We start from the raw sequence: 17,799 nt of genomic DNA, 5'->3' as shown, positions 1-17,799 counted from the left end.
CTCAAAGTTTTACTTTAGTTGCCCCATCAACACATTGCTTAACACGAATTTTATAAAATAGCGTTTTTAAAACTGGGATGCAATTTGCTAAAGAAGAGGGTAAAGATCCAACACGTTTTCTTGATGTACAAGTGCTTTGTTCAGAGGGCTGACTGGTTTTGGCGTGGGTCGGAAGCCTCCGGGTCCGTCCGCAGGCAGGCAGCTCCAGGCCCCACGTCGCATTCACGTGCCTGGCCGCCTCTTTTATGTCCACAGAAAACTTCCTGTCTCATGGCTGATGGATTTACTGGTGCCTTTTTTATTTATTTATGCTTTTTACTGTTGCCTTTCTATTCTTTGCCTTTGAAGTCAAAAGGCACCAGTCTCCCGAGCATTTTCTCCCATCGAGTCCCATCTTGCCTTCAAGTCTGGGGTCCGGGGGTCCTTGTAGTGTGGCCCAGGTCACAGCTGCCCCTCCCCCACTGTGTTGCCCCGGAGGTTTGAAAGCGGCCCCCCCGGGGGCGGACCGGTTGCCAGATTTGGACGCGGGGATTCCAGAGGCGTCCGAAGGAGAAGGGCCAGAGCTCAGCACCTCTGTGCCGGGAGGTGCTTTGTTCTCTCCGCCTTCTCGGGATTCCTGGTCTTCCGACTCCTGTGATGGATGATGAGGCACCCACTTCAGTAACCAACCCTCCAGATCCACAGGAACCAAGTGGCCAGGAGCGGATGAGAGTGCTGCGAGATGGGCGGTCTGCAGGGTCCACAGAGGGGCCAGCGTCCTTGCCTCCGACCCCCTCTGGCAGTGGAGGGTAGCTCGCACCGACACCAGAGGCCCCAGGGAGAGGGCGAGTGTGAGCCCAGTGAGCACTAATCCTCTGCGGGAGGGAAAATATGACCTTCTCACGAGGGCTGTCACATACGAATTCTTAGGGACGGTTGGTGAAGTTTCTAACAACAACAGTAATAATAAAGCCCTGTAGCACTTGTCAAGCGGACTTGGGGAAATCTGCCACCTTTCTTTTATTTCCGTGTGTAATGGGTCACATGATTTGGATGAGAAAAGGAGGGATCAAACTTTACAGACAAAACCCAGCTGTGTGAGAAACAGGATTAAAGGCAGTGATTGGGGAGGATCAAAGAGAAGCCCTGCTTCCCCCACCCCCCATGCACTCATTCCTCCAGAGGTCGACTGGGCCCTGCATTCCTGGGGGGGGGCGGCATTCGGGAACCTTCCCGGCAGAGGGTGTAAGGGACTAGAATTTGGAGATGGAACTTCAGCCTAATTTGCAAACACTTAGGTGAGCGTTTCTTGCCATAGATGCTTTGTGGGCCCCTTTCTAAGTAGAATCAATATATTACCCCCAGTTAATAAAGAAACATGGATTTAACAGATTTAGGGTTAATATTATCTAAATTTAAATAACCTTAAAATAAATCTCTTTCTCCTATTATGGCTCTTGACAGATTATACGTTTCAGGCATCAATTAGGCAAAGCTTTAGCCTAATTCCACTGCACATATTCTAATTTTGTGCGTATTTTTAATCGTCCCTCTTTTTCCGATTTCCCAAACTTTCCCATTTCTCTGTGTCGCAGCCTGATCCCCGTATTGAAAGTCACGGAGAATTTGGACATCTCATGGAGTGTTGCAGCCGAAAGCCTTTTCCCCCGTGGGCTTGTCGGATGCTTGTTCTGCACCCCAAACCCCTTCATGTTTGCAGCTCTTAGCGGGTTGCCATTCTTCAGAGGGGCTTCCGTTCTCACCCACCCCACCGAAGGGCAAAGAGCCCTTGGCGAGTGATTAAGTCAGTGCTGATGCAAGGCACACAGCCTCTTCCACTCTTGGAGAAGCAAAGAGCCAACCAGAGCTCAGCAAAGGACATTTTGACAAAGCCCAGTGGGTTCCTTTGATCTTTTTCTTCTTCTTCTTTAGCGAAGGGAGGTGAGATTTAGGGAAGAGGGGAGTAAATGAGAGCCCCTTAATGCAGGTACATCCCAAGCCGCTAGTGACCTTGCTAGTTAGCAACGCGGCCCTCTACATGAAGTCAGGGAAAGCCATTAGAATCCAAGCATCGATTCCACGAGACAGAAATTTAAAGCTTTTCCACTGGACAAGTGGCCCTGCCTGAAAAGGGCACCTAACGGGTCTTGTTAAATTGCCCGAGTGACCATCTCACCTTCTCTCTTAATCTGCTCCGCCATGAGGACAATTCAGAACGAGACCTGCCGGGGGCGAGGGGGGTGCAGTGGGGCACCCGCAGAACCAGCTAGACTCTTCAAAACTGTCCCGAATCCTCGTAACAAGGCTCACAGGGCAATCTCAACTTCCTTTAAACTTTGCCGCCCCTACCCTGTGGAGCCGGGGTTTCCGAGGGGCTGGGGCGGGTCGCCGCTGGGGCAGAGAAGACGCCTCCCGGGAGCCTCTCCTATTGTTCTGCCCGCCGGGGGTCTCCCCGCCTCTCCTTCTTTGTGTTTCCAAAAAGAGTTCACCCAGCCCCGGGGTTGGGAACCGAGAAGCCAATTTAGCCTTCGAAGCGGATGAAAGCAGAAACCCACCTCACCGCAAAGGTTGTAGTTATTATGACAGATGGGAAGTGCAGGACAATCTAAGATATTGTAATTATAAACTTGTAGGGAAGCCTTGTTCTTCATTAATGTAAGATATGAAGTCGCCTCTGAGGTACAAGGACAATTACACAGCTGAGAATGTGTCTGTGGTTTACACTGCCGCTGTGTAAATGTAAGAGGGTGGTTGCTCTGCTCTGCCTCCTTCACTTTCACAAAATGAAAAGCACACCAGTGCAAGTTGTCCTTTGATAGATTTTTAATATGATTTTAAAGAGTTTTGTTTGGTCTCATTCTTATTCAATGAGATTAATTTAAAGCACTTATCCCCTGGGCTTAAGTCAATCCATGTAGGATTTGGGCTGGGTTTGTTGCATGGGGGGTTTTGTTTGCAGGAGGCTATGAGAGACTCCTTTCCCACTTCATTAACCCTGAGTTGGGGACAGTCTCCCCTCGCCCCCCACCACAGCCAGAGCTGGGGATTTACCAACCCCCATTCACATGCAAAAGAACTCGAAAGCCGAGGGGCTCCTTGACTTAATTAGCTGCTGTGCATTTTGCAAAAACTAGAATAATACCCTCACCGTCCCGGGAAAGAAAAGCAGTGGTGTGAGGGCGTTGGGGCGGGTGGGGGGTGGGAGGTGGGGGGGTGGGGAGGGGGCAGGAAACAGTAGCAGGGTCCCCAGGGGTGGGGGAAGCAGTTTAAACATGCCCCCCACCCCTCCCCCAGGAGGCCGCCCTCTCCCAGAGCGATCCTGCCACAACTGGAGGGGGCTCAGCTTTGCTGGGCCCCAAAACTTCCCAGCCCTGGGCCTGTCCTCTGTCCCGAGTCCGAGCTGCAGGTGGTGGGCGGCAGGGGAGCACCTGCGCCCACCTCCCCAGGGAGGGAACGGCCTCAGGAGGTGACCTTGGCCCTCTGAACGTGAACTGGAGGCCTCCAGTCTGGCTGGAGCCTTAAACCCCCTCCCCTGAGATCCCGGAGCCGCTGGCTGGGGCACGGGGCAGACGCGGGGATTTGGCTCCCCTCTCTGGGGCTCATCTTCGTGCTCCCTCCCGGGGTAGAGGGGGAAAGATACAGGATTACCGCTGTGGCGTCAGGCTCCCAGCGAAGGCTCCACGGGTCCTGCACGCGCGTGGGCCGGAGCCGCCTGGGCGCCCGCAAGCGTCCGGAGCCCGAGCGCGACCGGGGCGCGGGGCGGAGGGGGCCGATGGGGTGGTTGGGGAGGCGGGGGGGGGGGGGGGGGGGGAGGAATAGCCTCGGAGCCCATCTGTCGGCCCCGCGCCCAGCGGGCCGGTCACCAGCTGCCGGCGCCCTTGTTGCGGCCAGATGAGCCGGCTCAGCGAGGGCACCGCAGCCCGGCCCGCAGCCGAGCGAGCCCAGGCTCCGACCCCCGCTCCGGCCCCCGGGACCGGCTGGGAGCAAGCTAGGAACCAGATGGAGAGGAAGGGGGTGGGGAGGGGGGCGCGGGGAGCCGCGGGCTCGCCTCACTGTAGACACGGGAAGACTGAGGCTCGGGGTGGGGATGGGGGTTGGGGGGAGGCCCCTGCCCGCGGACCCCCCAACGAGTCCGGCCCCGGGCCCCTGCCCCCGACCACGGCGCCAAGGAAGAGAGGAGGACAAAAATATTTCCTTGGTGAGGGTGGAAGGAGGCCGGGTCCCGGGAGGGGAAAGTGGTTCTTAAGGAGGGGCGGGAAAGAAGGGCTGAGCGCGGACAGGCGCGTGGTCATTTGTAAGAAGTTTATTTCGACATTTAAAAAAAAGAGAGAGAGAACCCGAGGGCCTGCCTGCCCCCGGACGGAGGCTGGAGGTGGGGGCTGGGGGTCGGGGCGGTGGGCAAGCCCCCTTGACCCCTTCCTGCCTCGCCTGGGAGGGAAGAGGGCACAGGCCACAGACTCACTGATTCACGGACACGGTCACGGGCTCATGGGTCACGAATAAATAACTTCATATACACTTTGCACACCGTATGTACAGGTCTGCCGCGGGCCCCGGGCGCTGGGAGGGGGGCTCCACACTCCTCTCCGCCTGGAGGGGTGCGGGGAGAGGGCTGGGTGCACAGCTGGAGCACGGAGGGGGGAGCGGGAGAGAGTGCAGCGTCGGGGTCGCCCCCACCCGCTCCCAAGGAAGGGCGGGGGCGGGGGGGGTGGGGGGAGCGCCTTGGGGAGCCGGCCGGGGGTGGGGGCCTGTATGTACACCCGGCGAGTGGAGGCGTGGAAGTGGCTCCCTGGTGGCGTGGCCGGGACAGAGCACGCCGAGGAGGGTCAGGGAGGCTCAGTCCGGGTCCGGGCCGCAGCAGACTTGGCATCTGGCCCTTCGGGGGACTCCAGGGAGGGCCGGCCAGGGGGCCCCCGGGGAAGGGGCGTGGAAACCCCGCGCCCGGGGAGCGGCAGGCGGCAGGGGCCCACGCAGAGCCCCGGGGAGGCGGCCGGGCGCTTCACCGAGGCTGAGCGGCGCGCGGGAGGACGCCGGCCAGCGGGGGCAGCGGCGGGGGCGGCTCGCTGGCGCCCTGGAGTCCGTGGATGAGGATGCGGGGCACCAGAGGTCTCTGCAGGGCGGGCGGCGGCGCGCTGGGCCCGCGGTACAGATACAGGGCGGCGCCGGGATCCAGGTTGGAAACTAGACTCTGCGGGTAGAAATAAGGCGACGGGAACATCCGCTGGAGCGCTGAGTAATTGCCCGCCTCCGCCAGCAGCTCCAACCCGACCGCCGTCTGTCGCTTCCATTTAGTCCTGGGGACCGAAATAAACGCGGACGGCGGGGTCAGGGCTGGGGCGGCCCCAGCCCCCTGCCCCTCGCGAGTGCCCGGCCCAGAGCGCCTGCGGGGAGGCCAAGAGGGATCGCCCGAATTGGTTAATAAATAACATTTGTAATTTGCAAATAAACAATTCTCCCGTGTTCCGCGCATCGGCCCCTTTCATCTTCCACCGGGCCTTCCGTGGTATTAACCCTATTTTACAGATAAGAAAACTGAGGCATGGGCCGTTTAAGAGCTGGTCTCCAAAGAGGTAAAGCCCGGGCTGGCTGACCCCAAAGACCGGATTGTCACCTCACTACACTGTGCTGCGGGGATGCAGGGGCCCCTTGGAGTTGGGTGTTGGGGCTCCAACGCTGAGGAAGGCGACCACCAGGGAGAGGGTGGTGGGGGCGGGAGCCTGGACCGCAGAAGCCGGTCAGCTAGCCGTGGAGAGGGGTGCGCCGCTGCAAACACCGCGAGGCGCAAGGCGGTGGTGATTCTGACACCCTCTTGGCCACACCGGCTGCCCTCCTCCGCCCCCAGATCGGAGGCCTGGGAGGAGCCCCGCAGCGGACTGCGTGGCCCCGAATTCAGAGACCACCAGCCGAGTGTCCTCCGGGGGGCTTAGGGGAGGCAAGGAAGTCGAGGCCATGCTGGTTCATTGCCTGAGCTTCAGCCGGGACCCCTGGGTGCACCTGGCCGGCGAGGCTGGCCCAGCCGGCCATGGGCCCACCGAGGCTGGCTCAGCCACACCAACCGCGTTTCCCTCCCTGAATTATTCATCATCATCATAATTGTGTAATTACTGTAACGGGCCTTAATTATTGATGCCCGGAGCAGTAATCGGTATTTATTATTAATGGGGAGACGTGTTCTGAGGCTTGTTTATGGAAAGCACCACTCCAGCCTCCACTGAGTGTGTGAGCGTGAGTGAGGGTGTGTGTGACTGTATGAGCTGTGTCAGTGTGTGTGTGTGTGTGTGTGTGTGTGTGAGTGTTTTCATCCTGTGAATGTATTGTGGAGGGAGGTTAGGAAACGCCAATCTCCCAGTCACCGTGTCCCCAAGGAGCCAGAGCTGGGTCTGTCCCTTCCTTGGGTTTCAGGACGGGAAAAGCTGCGGAGGCCAGAAGAGCCCCCCCCGCCCCGCCCCCCCCCCGCCCCGCCCGGAGAGCTCAGGCAGTGCCGGACAGCCACATCAGGGCTCCCCACTAGTTCCTCCCTGCCCCTAAACCCGTTCTGGACACTGAGGCCATCACCCCTCCCCAGGCCTGGCACTCCCACTGGGGGAGCTCAACGGCCCCAATATGGGCTAAGGCTGGCACCCGGGGCAGTCATCAGGACGCTGGCGGGTGCCGGCAGGCCTTAGGCCTCTCTGTTGGCCCGTGTGTCTGTCCTCCTGTTCTGGGGGGGGGGGGGGGTTCCCCGGGCACTGGAGACCAGTCCAGTTCTGGCGCCCTCCCTCACTGTGAACTTGGGGCAAGGCCTTCTCTCCTGGAGGCCTCAGTTTCCTTACTTTTGCTGAATAAGGAAAGCTCGGGGGCCCTCCCAGCGTCGGGCTGTGGACTGGTGGGTCCCATGGAGGGGCAATTAGGAAAGGAGGCCCTTTGCGCCCCCCACCCCCACAGCCAGGCCTCACCTGCGGTTCTGGTACCAGGTCTTGACCTGCGTGTCGGTGAGGTTGAGCGAAGCGGCGAGCTCCATGCGGTCCTGCACGCTCAGGTATTTCTGCCGCTCGAAGCTGCGCTCCAGCTGCGCCAGCTGATGGTCGGTGAAGGCCGTGCGGGCCTTGCGCGGCTTCTTCAGGCGCACAGGGGGGCTGTCCCGGGAGCTGGAGATCTCGCGGTCGCCCTCCTCCTTCACTGCGGAGACACAGCGGCGCGTCAGGGCCGGGCCTCGCCGCCTGCCCGCCGGCGCCCTCCCGCCCCAGCCGCCGGCCCCGCCGGCCCGCGTAAACGCGGCTCCCGGCCGCCGCGGTCCCGCCGCACTCCAGCGCGTGGGTCCGCGGCAAAGCCGCTGTTAGGCGGGACCTCCGGGGCCCCGAAACCAGGCCGTGAACCCTGGCGGAGGAGGAGGACGGATACCTCCGGGCACAAATGACCCAGAGCGAGGGACCAGGAGAACTCGACTCGCTCGCTCTCCGCCGCGCTCCCTGGAGGGATAAACGGAATAACCGTGATGGACCCGAGCGACCCGCTGGAGCCGCGGCGGGGAGAAGGGGAGGGTTTGCAGCGGGTGGGCTGCTTAGATGCGCGCTCAGGGGTGCGGGTCTGGGCCCCGCAGCTGCACCCCGATCTTCTGGCCGCGTGCGGACCAGGAAGGGAGGAAGCTGAGGGCCGGAGTGTGGGGAGAAAAACCCGCGTGGAGAGACAAAAACCTGTTCGGCCCGCCGCGAATCGTTGTCCTAGGAAATAAATTATTGTCCGCACATCTCGCCTGGCCCTGCCGGACGCGAATCCATAGCGATCGCTTCCGCCGTCCCAAAGCCACCTACAAACTGCGCGGTGGAGGGCGGAGCGCGGGGCGCCGGAGCCGGGAGCGCGAGGCGCTTGGAAAATTACGCGGCGCGTTCGCCCCTCAGATGCGCGCGTCGCCGTCGTCCGAGTTTCCTTGTCCCTACGACGCCCGCTGTCGTGTGTTTCCGCCCCTCGATCGGGACACCCCGGCAGGGTCTCCCCCGCTCCGAAGGCCCAAGAATGGAACGGACAGGGCGGTTTCTTTTATCCCCCAGGCACCTTGGTTCTGGGTCGATGGCACCGAAAACGCACACTCGGGAGAGCCAACTCTGTGATCTCCCTGCTTCTCTCCCTAAAGTGACCCTACAACCCAAAGACCATGTCCCCCAGACTGGCTGCGCCAGCTGGGGCTTCCCCCTCGTTTTCTCTGTTTTCTTTTATGGTGAGTTTCATTGTGCGTGGCGTTTGCAGTGACAGGGTTCAGCTGAATCAAGTTGATTTCTCTCTGTAGGAAACAATAATCCGGTTAATTGAGCCACTAGGGAGGGAGACTTTTCAACCGGAAAGGCAGAGGTTCTGGGCCGGGGAGGGCCCGGGCCCCGGGTACTGGAAGGGAGGCAGGCAGGCAAGCAGGGAGAGCGACTGGCTGGCTCCCGAGAAACCCGGCCGTTGCCTCCCTCCCTCCGGCCTCCACCAGACTCCTTGCCCCCCACCCCTGAGTTGAGGCCACCCTGGGACATGGCCACCTCAGGAGGTGCGTTGGGGTGGGCGAAATTTGGGTTCTGTCTGTGCCCGAAGGTAAAGTTGAAACAAATGTGAGGAAACAATTATTCAAATCTCAAAATCGAAATCGTGGAAACCTTACTTTTTGATGGAAATGCCCGGACTATGAAAATCCCCAACTTCTTGGGGCTGAGGTGGGGTGTGTGTGTGTGGGGGGGGGGTTGTTGAATTTGTGATGTCAGGAAGAACGGGGTGGATACACGGGCTTTCCTCTAATCCCTCTTTGGCACCGGCTGGAGCCTTTGGGTCCGCACTCTCTGCCTCTCAGCCTCAGCCTCCAGAACAGTCTCAGCCCAATGGGACCCCGAACTCTGGTCTGGAAGCCGCATCTCAGTGCCCCAGAATTCCAGGCCCACCGACCCAGCCTACTCGGAGCAAGGCACGGGCTTGATTTCTCCACGGACATTGGCTCCAACAGGCAGGACCTAGCAGCAGACCGCCTTACTTCAAAGCCTGGTCTCAGTTCCTTTCAGCGTGATGTTTGAGGAGCCTTTGATGCCGAAAACTCAGGATGGAACAGACCTTCCCTCTGTACCCTTCTTGGAAGAAATTATTCTTAGCATGGAAGGTGGATGGTAGTTGAATTGTTTAGATGCCCAGCCCGGCTGGCTTGTGTGCTCGGTGTGTGTGTCTCTCTCTCAGCAAGGTTTCCCAACGCGGGCCCTGAAAAACTCACCTCCACGTTGGAGAACCGCTCCAGACATTGTCTTAGAGCATGTTTCCACTTTCTTGTTCACCCTGGAGCTTTGTAAGTGCAAAGACAGCAGTGCCTGGGGTGGGGGGTGGGGGTGGGGGTGGGGGTGGGGGTGGGCAGGGGTGCGGGATAACTTCACCCCCCCCTCCTCTGCTCCAAACCTATTTAAGTGATACGTGGATAGCCGGCCCTCATCGCCTCCCTGATCAGATATCATCGGGGACAGGAGAAGAAAATTGATATTCCAATTATCTTAAACGAAATCTCAAAATCCCACCTACAGGCAGCGATATAAAAGGAGCCAAGAGCCAAGCTGTCTTTGACCCCCACCAGCAGCAGGATTCTTGCCCCTTACTCTAACCATAAAGCTGGGGTGTCGTTAGGAATTATTTTTTTTTGTTGGGAATTATAAATAATAAACTACCATGTTATAAATATATATTTACGTTGCCTACCTCCCCCCACCCCCAACTCCTGTCTTTCTCCCAGGCAAGTTTTCTTTGCCTCTCTTAAACAGGCCCCAGGGGGAGGGACAAGGGTCACCGGGCCACATGCCTCTGGACCTCCTTTCTGGGTTCTCCAGCCCAACCAGCCCTTTTTCTAGGCATGGCTGGCCCCGGGGAAGCTGAAGGAGACTGGGCAGTTTCTGTGAGGAAGTGGGGGGCAGTGGGATGTGGAGTCGGGCCCCAAATGGGTTTTGGTTTGTGATCAGGGCTCGTCCAGAAATGAATTCTTAGTTGGGAGGAGAGTGTTCAATGAGCTTCCCTTAAATTCATATCAAGACTGAGTACAAATCAGGTACAGCAGGTGCAGGGCTCCTCATACAATAAAGAGGTTGCTTTAATTAGGGAAGGTTTGTCTCACGAAAAGGTTCCCAGAATTTATTATTGTAAGACTGAAAGAGCCCCACCAGACTCTAGTTTTCTGCTGGATGGGGGACACAGGGCTTTCTCCCTTGACACTCTGAGACTCCTTCCCCTCTTGCCTTCTGACCTCTTCCTAGAAAGAATTTTGCACCCCTGGCCTCACCAAGGTGGTGGCTGGGGGGTGAGAAACAAAATTAGGAGCTCTTTCCTTTCTTTCATCTTTCCTCCCTTCCTTCCCTCTTTCCTCTTAATCCCAATCTCCACTTCCCGGTCAAGAGGGGACGTAAAAGAACCCATGACAACAAAAAAGATTCGCAGAAGGTAAAAAGGCGAGCAAAGGGGCCCCAACCCCAATAGAGGGGAAGTGGGGCTGGTCACTTGGGAGTCTCTGGGTCCCATACACAACCTGAAGTTGGATGCACTTGAAATCAAATTCAGTGAGAACCGTGAGGGTGGGCGCAGGGTCCTCCCCTCTGGACCAGACCTCTGAACCCACCAGCCACCCGGCTGCTGTTTCTATTTTGAAGTGAGCCTTTCTTTTGCATGATTCCCAGGGCCCACATCACATTGGGCCCGGTGGGAGGGGAACTCAGTTTCCCGCCTGGAAGTTCATATTAAAGGGGGGAAATGCTGATTGTTCTTAAGGCTCCACCTGAAATGTCCTGCCAGGTTTTCACTCTTATAAAAGGCTGTTCAAACAGAACCCTTTGGATTTGCCATTGCTTCGGCAAGATTTTTTTTCCCAGAGAACCGCTAGCCTGAGAGGAACCTGTTCCCGCCCGCCAGTGCCGCTGGAAAAGTGGTCCCAGGTGAAGTTTAGAAAGTTGGTTTTGTGCATTTTGCAGACTCTCTCCTGGGGCACACAGTATCCCTCTTCTGCTTTCTCCGCCCGACTCTTTTTGCTCAAAGGCATAGCCATGGGGCCAGCTCAAAGGTTCAGACAAGACCAAAAGGTTCAGCCTGAGCCCCGGGGAACTCCAAGTGAGCACGTACATGTCCCTGTGCGTGTTTAGAAATACAGCAGTTCTTAGAAATGTAGCATGCCACCCCCCAAGGTTTCTCCTCCCGTTTTCTTACCTTTATACTCAGAGTCCGATGAGGCGTTGCTGCCACTTTTGTCCAGCTTGTCTCTAAAGTCCTCCCCAGCCTTGGCCACAAGACGGCCCCCAGGCTCAGGGGCGGCCGGCTGCCCGCTGCTAGAGTAGGGTGCACAGGCCGCTAGTGGTTTGCAGTCGGCAAGGATGTCCCTGATCAGAAAGGAGGAGGTCACGGTGCGCGACTGGGCTGGGGCCGAGAGCTGCCCAGGCTGCAGGTGAGAGTCCAAACCTGGGCCTGATGCCCCGCCAGGCCGCGGGGTGCCCGTCTCCAGACAGTCCCTTCCTGGTGAGGCTGGTGAAGAGCAGTCGCTGCTGCTCTCCGAGCGCGGACTCAGCTCCAGGGGCGAGCGGCAGTCCCCAAGCAAGGGGTCCCCCTTGGGAAGGGCGGGGCTGGCCGCACGGTGGGAGAGAATGGAGTCGATCCCAAAGCCATTGGAGCCTTCCATAGCCAAGCTGCGACCTGTCCTCCCCAAAAGCTCCCCACCCACCCCCAACCCCAGCCACCGCTGCCCCTGCCCCTAGCTGCGGGCTGGCATGGGGAAGGCGGGCAGGGAGCCTGCGGGCACCTTGGACGGAGTTCAGCCTTGGGGGAGCCGGGGAGCTCTGGGCCAACCTCCTCTGCGCATTAGATCCAAAAGGGCTCAGCGCGTCTTCTGCAGCATCGCGCCGAGCTGCCGAGCCGAGGGGGGGTGGTGGGAGTGTCAGGGAGGAATGGGAGGGAGGGTGCGCCAAGTTGGGGAGAGCAAAGGGGGAGATGGACGGCCTGAGCGCCCCTTTGGCACAGAAGAGATGCGAGGATGTTGGAATCTAAATAAAGAACGGCGTAAAAAAAAAAAAAAAATCCAAACCGCACGCTTCCTCCAGGCTAGCAGTGGCCGAGGGCAGCGGGGTCAGAAGCGCGGATAGCTGCGGAGCGCTACCAGCCGGCGGAACGGAGCGCACCTGGAGGCGTCAGCACCGCGGATAGCGGCGGCGGCGGCGGCGGCCCGCGGCGCATGACGCTCCACCTGGCCAGGGAGGTCCTGTCGCCGCGCTCCCTCCGCTCCGGGGGCCCGTCAGCACCGAGGACAGCGCCTCCGGCTCCGCGGTTGCAGCTCTCAGCGCGTCCTCCGCGCGCGCCTTCGCCTCCCCCCCTTCCTTTAAAAAATGAACTTGTGTCACTTTTACTTTGGGGCTGGGTTTTTTTTTTTGTTTCTTTTTTTTTTTCGTTGTGTTGTGTTTTTTTTTTTTTTTTTTAAAGGGGACTCGCCCACGTGTCCCCGGAGTGATGACGCTGATTGGCTCCGGCCGATTTTGGGGGTGATGTCACGGCTCCGCAAGCCGCTGCCCGATTCCCTTTCAGTTTGATTAAAAGAGACACTGAATTAATTACAGCACAGACCCAACTGTTTACCGGCGATTTCCACACGGTTTGCTTTCATTAGGCCGGTGATGAGGCTCCTAATGAGGGTGATTAGCCGAGGGGGGCACGGGCTGGCGGGGAGGGGTCCGAAGCCGGCTGCCGCTGTCGGTGGGTCGGGATGGGAGGTTTTTTAAAGTTTTCCCCTACCCTCTTCTACAGTTATTCAAATTACTCGTCCGTGGGGCTGTCAGAGATCCTTTCTCCACAACCACCCCCCCACAACGGCCCGCGTTTTTCTTCCTCCAGAGAGAGAAAGGGACTAAACCCAGTAGAGAAGGAAGTGTGTGTGTGTGTGTGTGTGTGTGTGTGTGTGTGTAAGCCCTAATCTGGTGTGGGGAAGAGATTTCGGTTTAAGACACATTGTTTCGGGGCGCTTCCGTTGGGCTCTAGATGTTTCCCGCCTAGGACTTTTGCAGCCCTCTGTCTGCTCTCTTTGGACCCCGCGGGCCTGGCAGGGCTTTGGGAAAGCCTGGTGTCAGCCCGGAAATGGGGCGGCAGGATGGTTTCGTTGCGGGGCGAGAGCGGAGAACGTGGGAAGATCCTGCCTGGGACATCGAAGACCCCGAGAAATGTGTGTGGCCCCAGGGAAGCAGCGCCCCGAGCAAAGAAGGCAGGGACCCCGACCCGGCCTGGTGTCCCGGGGGCACCCACCGGCTGTTTTTGTGCCTCCTAACAAGGACGCGAAAGAGCTTCCCAGGGCCAGTGTAGACGTCTGCAAACGGCTTCTTTACTCCGCGCGCAGCTGGAGCTTGCCCCGGGATGTGTTTTCAAGGCAGCGCTGGAAACACTGTCTTTTCATTGTGAATAACGCGCCCCCTCGCCCTCCCCACTGCCCCAGCCGCGGTGCTCCACTTAGGCGCCCTTCAGGGGTTGGCCTCCGGTGTCGGGGCCCAGGGCGGCGGGCAGATCTGAAGGGCGTGTGGGGCCTGGGTCCCCTTGGCACGGCCCCAGGGACCGTGACCCGAGTCTGTGGTAGAGGGCGGAGAGAGCCGAGCTGGCGCGCCTGCAGCCGGCCCCGCGGGCCCGAGGCGCCCTTCGCCAGCTCTGTGCCGGGAGCCTGGCCTTCCCGCGGGCCTGCGAACGGCCGTTTCCCCTTCCCCACGGGCCCCTGGAAATCTACCCGGACCCGCGTTGGAGACCGCGGGGGAACAGTGAGGCCCCCGCATCCCCCCCAAACCCGAGACTCGGCCCGTGGGAGCCCCGCGCGGCCCGGCGAGCAGAAACTTTCTTCTTCCTCCAGCGAGGTTGGCGGTGGCCTCACGCCTGGCTCCCCGCGCTCTCCCCCTGCGCCCGCCGGCAGATTGGAAGCGGCCTCGCCGCCGGCCGGGCTGGGAGCGAAGACGGGCGGCTCCCCGGGGACCGCGGGCCCCGCTCGGCTGCAAGCTGTCGGGGAGGCGGGAGGGCGGGCGCCGAGGGGCCTCGAGCAGACAGGCCCCCCGCCCCGGCTGGGCCGCGGTTGCAGTGGGCGCCTCCCCACCGCAGGCCGGCCGGCAGGTCGTTCATTTTCGTTAGGTGGATTGGGAGGGGGACATAAATCACAAGGGCCCGGCAGCCCCCACCTTGGGCCTGGTTCCTGCTCTGGGCGCCTCTGGAGGCTTTTCCACTCCACTCTCTCACCCCACCCCTGCTCTTGGGGCCTAGCGGCTGCATCTCCAGACCAACCCCACCCCCCCCCACCGGGTACTCAAGGTCTCAACTCAGGTCAACAGGATCCCCCAGCCTGGGCTTCTTAGAGGTCAGGCTGCTCCCCAAGGCCCCGATTCATGGACCCCGCCAGGTCACGAGAAAAACACTGTCCTGCTCTGGCCCACAGGTGGGTCTTGAGCGGCCCCTACCCTGGGCGGATCTGCGTCTGGCAGAGCATGGACCTTTTCTGGCCTCCTGGTCTCAGGCTGGGGTTTGGATCCCGCACCCGGCGAAACCCAAGCCACCGCGAAGCCTTCAGTAGCGCTGGGCACCGCGTCCGCGGGGGGGGGGGGGGGGGGGGGGGGGGGAGGGGGGATCGCAGCCACAGCAGGATGTGAGGTGTGCGTGTGCGTGCGAAAGAAAACCTTTTACAGTTGAAAAGAACAGCAGGAACCCCAACTTCCTGCAGCCCTGGCGGGCTTCTCAGCACTTCTTGGAACCCAAGAATAGTTAGCAAGTTGTTAGGGTACCATCATTACTGTTGAATTATCACGGTCTCTTCTAATATAGAACACGGTAAGCAATTTATTTCATTTGGAATTTTGTCTGACATTCAGCATCTCTCATTAATCTCGTTTTATTCCTATCTGGCTGTTTCCAGCTCCACCACCAGGCCTCCCCCTGTCTCTTTGCCCCATCCCCTCTCTGGCTCTTGCGTGGAGGCCTGTCCAGAGCCCCAGAGGCTTGTGTGTGCTCCCCTGAGCTCTTGGTTAGCTGGGAAGGCACCCAGGAATTGGCATTTGCCTAAGCTTCCCGGGGGACGGGGGGGTCCTGGGGGGACATAAGGGCTTTGAGGTCCAGCAAAGCTGAGTGTGGACCATAACAAGTGACTTAATATCTGAAAGCTCCCTTTACATAGCAGGAAGCAGACCTCTCTCCCTCTCCCCAGCCCAGTCCCCTGCCCTTGGCTGTCTTGGCTCCCCTCCCCCAGGAGGGAGAGGGCCTGGTGGAGGGGCAGGGGGGCTTCAAGGGAAGTAAAGCGAGGGAGTGTGACAAGGGCACCTTCTCAATGGAGCTCTCAGGACTACTCCGTCTAAACCAAGGGCTGGAGCTGCTGCTCCAGCACCCAGGCTCCCTTTTCTGGATTCCAAACCCACCTCCCCATCCTCCCCAACTCATGCTCTGTCTCTGTCTCTCTCAAAAATAAATAAACATTAAAAAAAAGATGGGGCGCCTGGGTGGCTCAGTCGGTTAAGCGGCCGACTTCGGCTCAGGTCACGATCTCACACTCCGTGAGTTCGAGCCCCGCGTCGGGCTCTGTGCTGACAGCTCAGAGCCTGGAGCCTGTTTCAGATTCTGTGTCTCCCTCTCTCTGACCCTCCCCCATTCATGCTCTGTCTCTCTCTGTCTCAAAAATAAATAAACGTTAAAAAAAAAAATTAAAAAAAAAATAAATAAAAAATAAAAAAAAGTTTATTTATTTTTGAGAGAGACAGAGCATGAGCCGGGGAGGGGAAGAGAGAGAGAGGGAGACACAGGATCCGAAGCAGGCTCCAGGCTCGGAGCTGTCAGCACAGAGCCCGACGCAGGGCTCGGTCCCACGGAGCCGAAGTCGGACGCTTCACCGACTGAGCCACCCAGGCACCCCTGAGGTTGCTTTAAAAAACAAACAAACAAAACCAACTTCAGCCCCCCCCCCCTTGGACCCAGGTCCCAATCCACTTTTCCACAGACAGAGAGATACCCACCGAGAAGGAGCTGTCACTCTTCTCTAGGGGCAGGAAGGACATCATCATCATCGGCGCAGACCAGTCTTCAGAAGACCTGAGCCCTGGCCCCGCCCTTACTCTGGACAGAGCATCTCTCTTGCCTGGACCTCAGCTTTCCTTTTGATACAAAGACGTTAAACATCGGAGGTTTGTAGTGAGGGTCACAGGTGGAAGAGGCCCTTGGATGGCAATGAAGCGGCCTGCCTATAGAATCTGCATCCTGCTTCACCTGGAGCTCTTGGCTTGGGTTTGGCCTTGGGTCAGGGATGGGCCTGATTGCTTCCGGGCCTCCGGCTGGGCCACGGTTCTTACCAACTCCTTCTTCCCAGCTTCACCTCTCTCTCCACTGAGTGCTACCCGCCCCCAGCACGGAGGAGGGATTGTCCTGGCCACACACGGGGCAGATGTGCCCAAAGCTTGCTGAGAATGATCCTCAGGTCTTCTCGGCTCACAAAGAATTGTGACTTGAATACCACTCAAGGTTCTGGGTAACTGGGGCTAAGGGCAGGACAGTGTGGCCTGGGAGGGTGCTTGGCCAGATGGACTGCGGCACTGGCTGGATGTGAAGCAGAATCCCGGCTCTAGAGCCCACGCTGGGGCTAAGGTGGGACACGTGAGGTGAGTCACAGGGATCTTTACTGAAACCACGGCTATTTGGTCCATCAGTGGTTTTGAAATTTTTTTTTTTAATTTTTTTTTTCTTTCAACATTTATTTTTGGGACAGAGAGAGACAGAGCATGAACGGGGGAGGGGCAGAGAGAGAGGGAGACACAGAATCAGAAACAGGCTCCAGGCTCCGAGCCATCAGCCCAGAGCCTGACGCGGGGCTCGAACTCACGGACCGCGAGATCGTGACCTGGCTGAAGTTGGACGCTTAACCGACTGCGCCACCCAGGCGCCCCTTGAAATTTTGATTAAAAAAAATATATATATATGGCATCAGGGGCACCTGGGTGGCTCTGTTGGTTAGGTGTCCGACTCTTGATTTCAGCTCAGGTCATGATCTCTCAGTTTGTGGGTTCAAGCCCCGCACAGGGCTCTGCGCTGACAGTGCGGATCCTGCTTGGGATCCTCTTTCTTCCTCTCTCTCTGCCCCTCCCCTGCGCTAGCTCACACACGCTCTCTCAAAAATAAATAAGTGAACTTAAAAAAAAAAAAAAAAGGAAGGGTTCAAAAAAAGATTGCACTAAAGTCTTCGTTACTGAATTGGGGGGCAGTCCTGTAAATTTTGTGCCTTAGGCAAGGGCCTTATCTGCCTTAGTCCCAGCCGTGGTCCGCGGTCCCAGCCCTGTGCTGTAACCTTGAGCACCTTTGGAGCCGCGTTTTTTTCAGCTGTGAGATGAGGACGATGTTGGCCACTTTACGTGGTCTTCACGAAGGCTCCGCCCTGGGCTCTGATCCTGGAGAACAGCGGTGATGCAATTCGTGGTCCCAAAAACAACCGGAGACTTTTCTCTGGCAGGTTATCTTGTTCGCTAGCCCCCACCGCAGAGGGCACCTCCCCTCTTTGCCCAGGGCCTTCCAACTAAAACCTGTCTTTAATGTGGAGGGGGCACGGGACCTGGATGATATAGGCCAGGTCCGGATGCTAATATCTCTCTGCTCTGCAAACAGATGGGTTGGACAAGGATTTGGGCAATTTGTGGGCCGTCAAGGTCATGCTGTTCCCAACCATTTGTGTTGGTTTAGCTCAAAACCCCATGGAGCTCCTGAAACCAGAAAGAGAACATATTCTCTATCTTCCTCTCTTCCTCCTCCCCTCCTTCCCACCTTTGTACCCTCCCCGCTTTTTCTTTCCTTTCCTCCCTCCCTCCCTTTTATCCTTTTGAG

At 58.5% G+C, this 17,799-nt stretch overlaps 1 protein-coding gene across 1 annotated transcript; it reads right to left on the bottom strand.

Moving 5' to 3' along the window:
* Positions 1–4,267: 4,267 nt before the first annotated feature.
* Positions 4,268–11,644, bottom strand: BARHL1 (BarH like homeobox 1). The gene is made up of 3 exons (XM_086684371.1): positions 11,152–11,644; positions 6,915–7,137; positions 4,268–5,273 (listed from the first exon to the last, which is right to left on the bottom strand). The coding sequence occupies exons 1-3, from the start codon at positions 11,615–11,617 to the stop codon at positions 4,979–4,981; spliced, it is 984 nt and encodes a 327-aa protein (XP_086540497.1). The 5' UTR covers positions 11,618–11,644; the 3' UTR covers positions 4,268–4,978.
* Between the last annotated feature and the right edge of the window lie 6,155 nt (positions 11,645–17,799).

The sequence above is a fragment of the Puma concolor genome, chromosome D4, assembly GCF_028749965.1.
Source record: "Puma concolor isolate L17-30 chromosome D4, mPumCon1.1.hap2, whole genome shotgun sequence".
NCBI classification, from domain to species: domain Eukaryota; kingdom Metazoa; phylum Chordata; class Mammalia; order Carnivora; family Felidae; genus Puma; species Puma concolor.
This window is presented reverse-complemented; position numbering and strand designations above follow the sequence as displayed.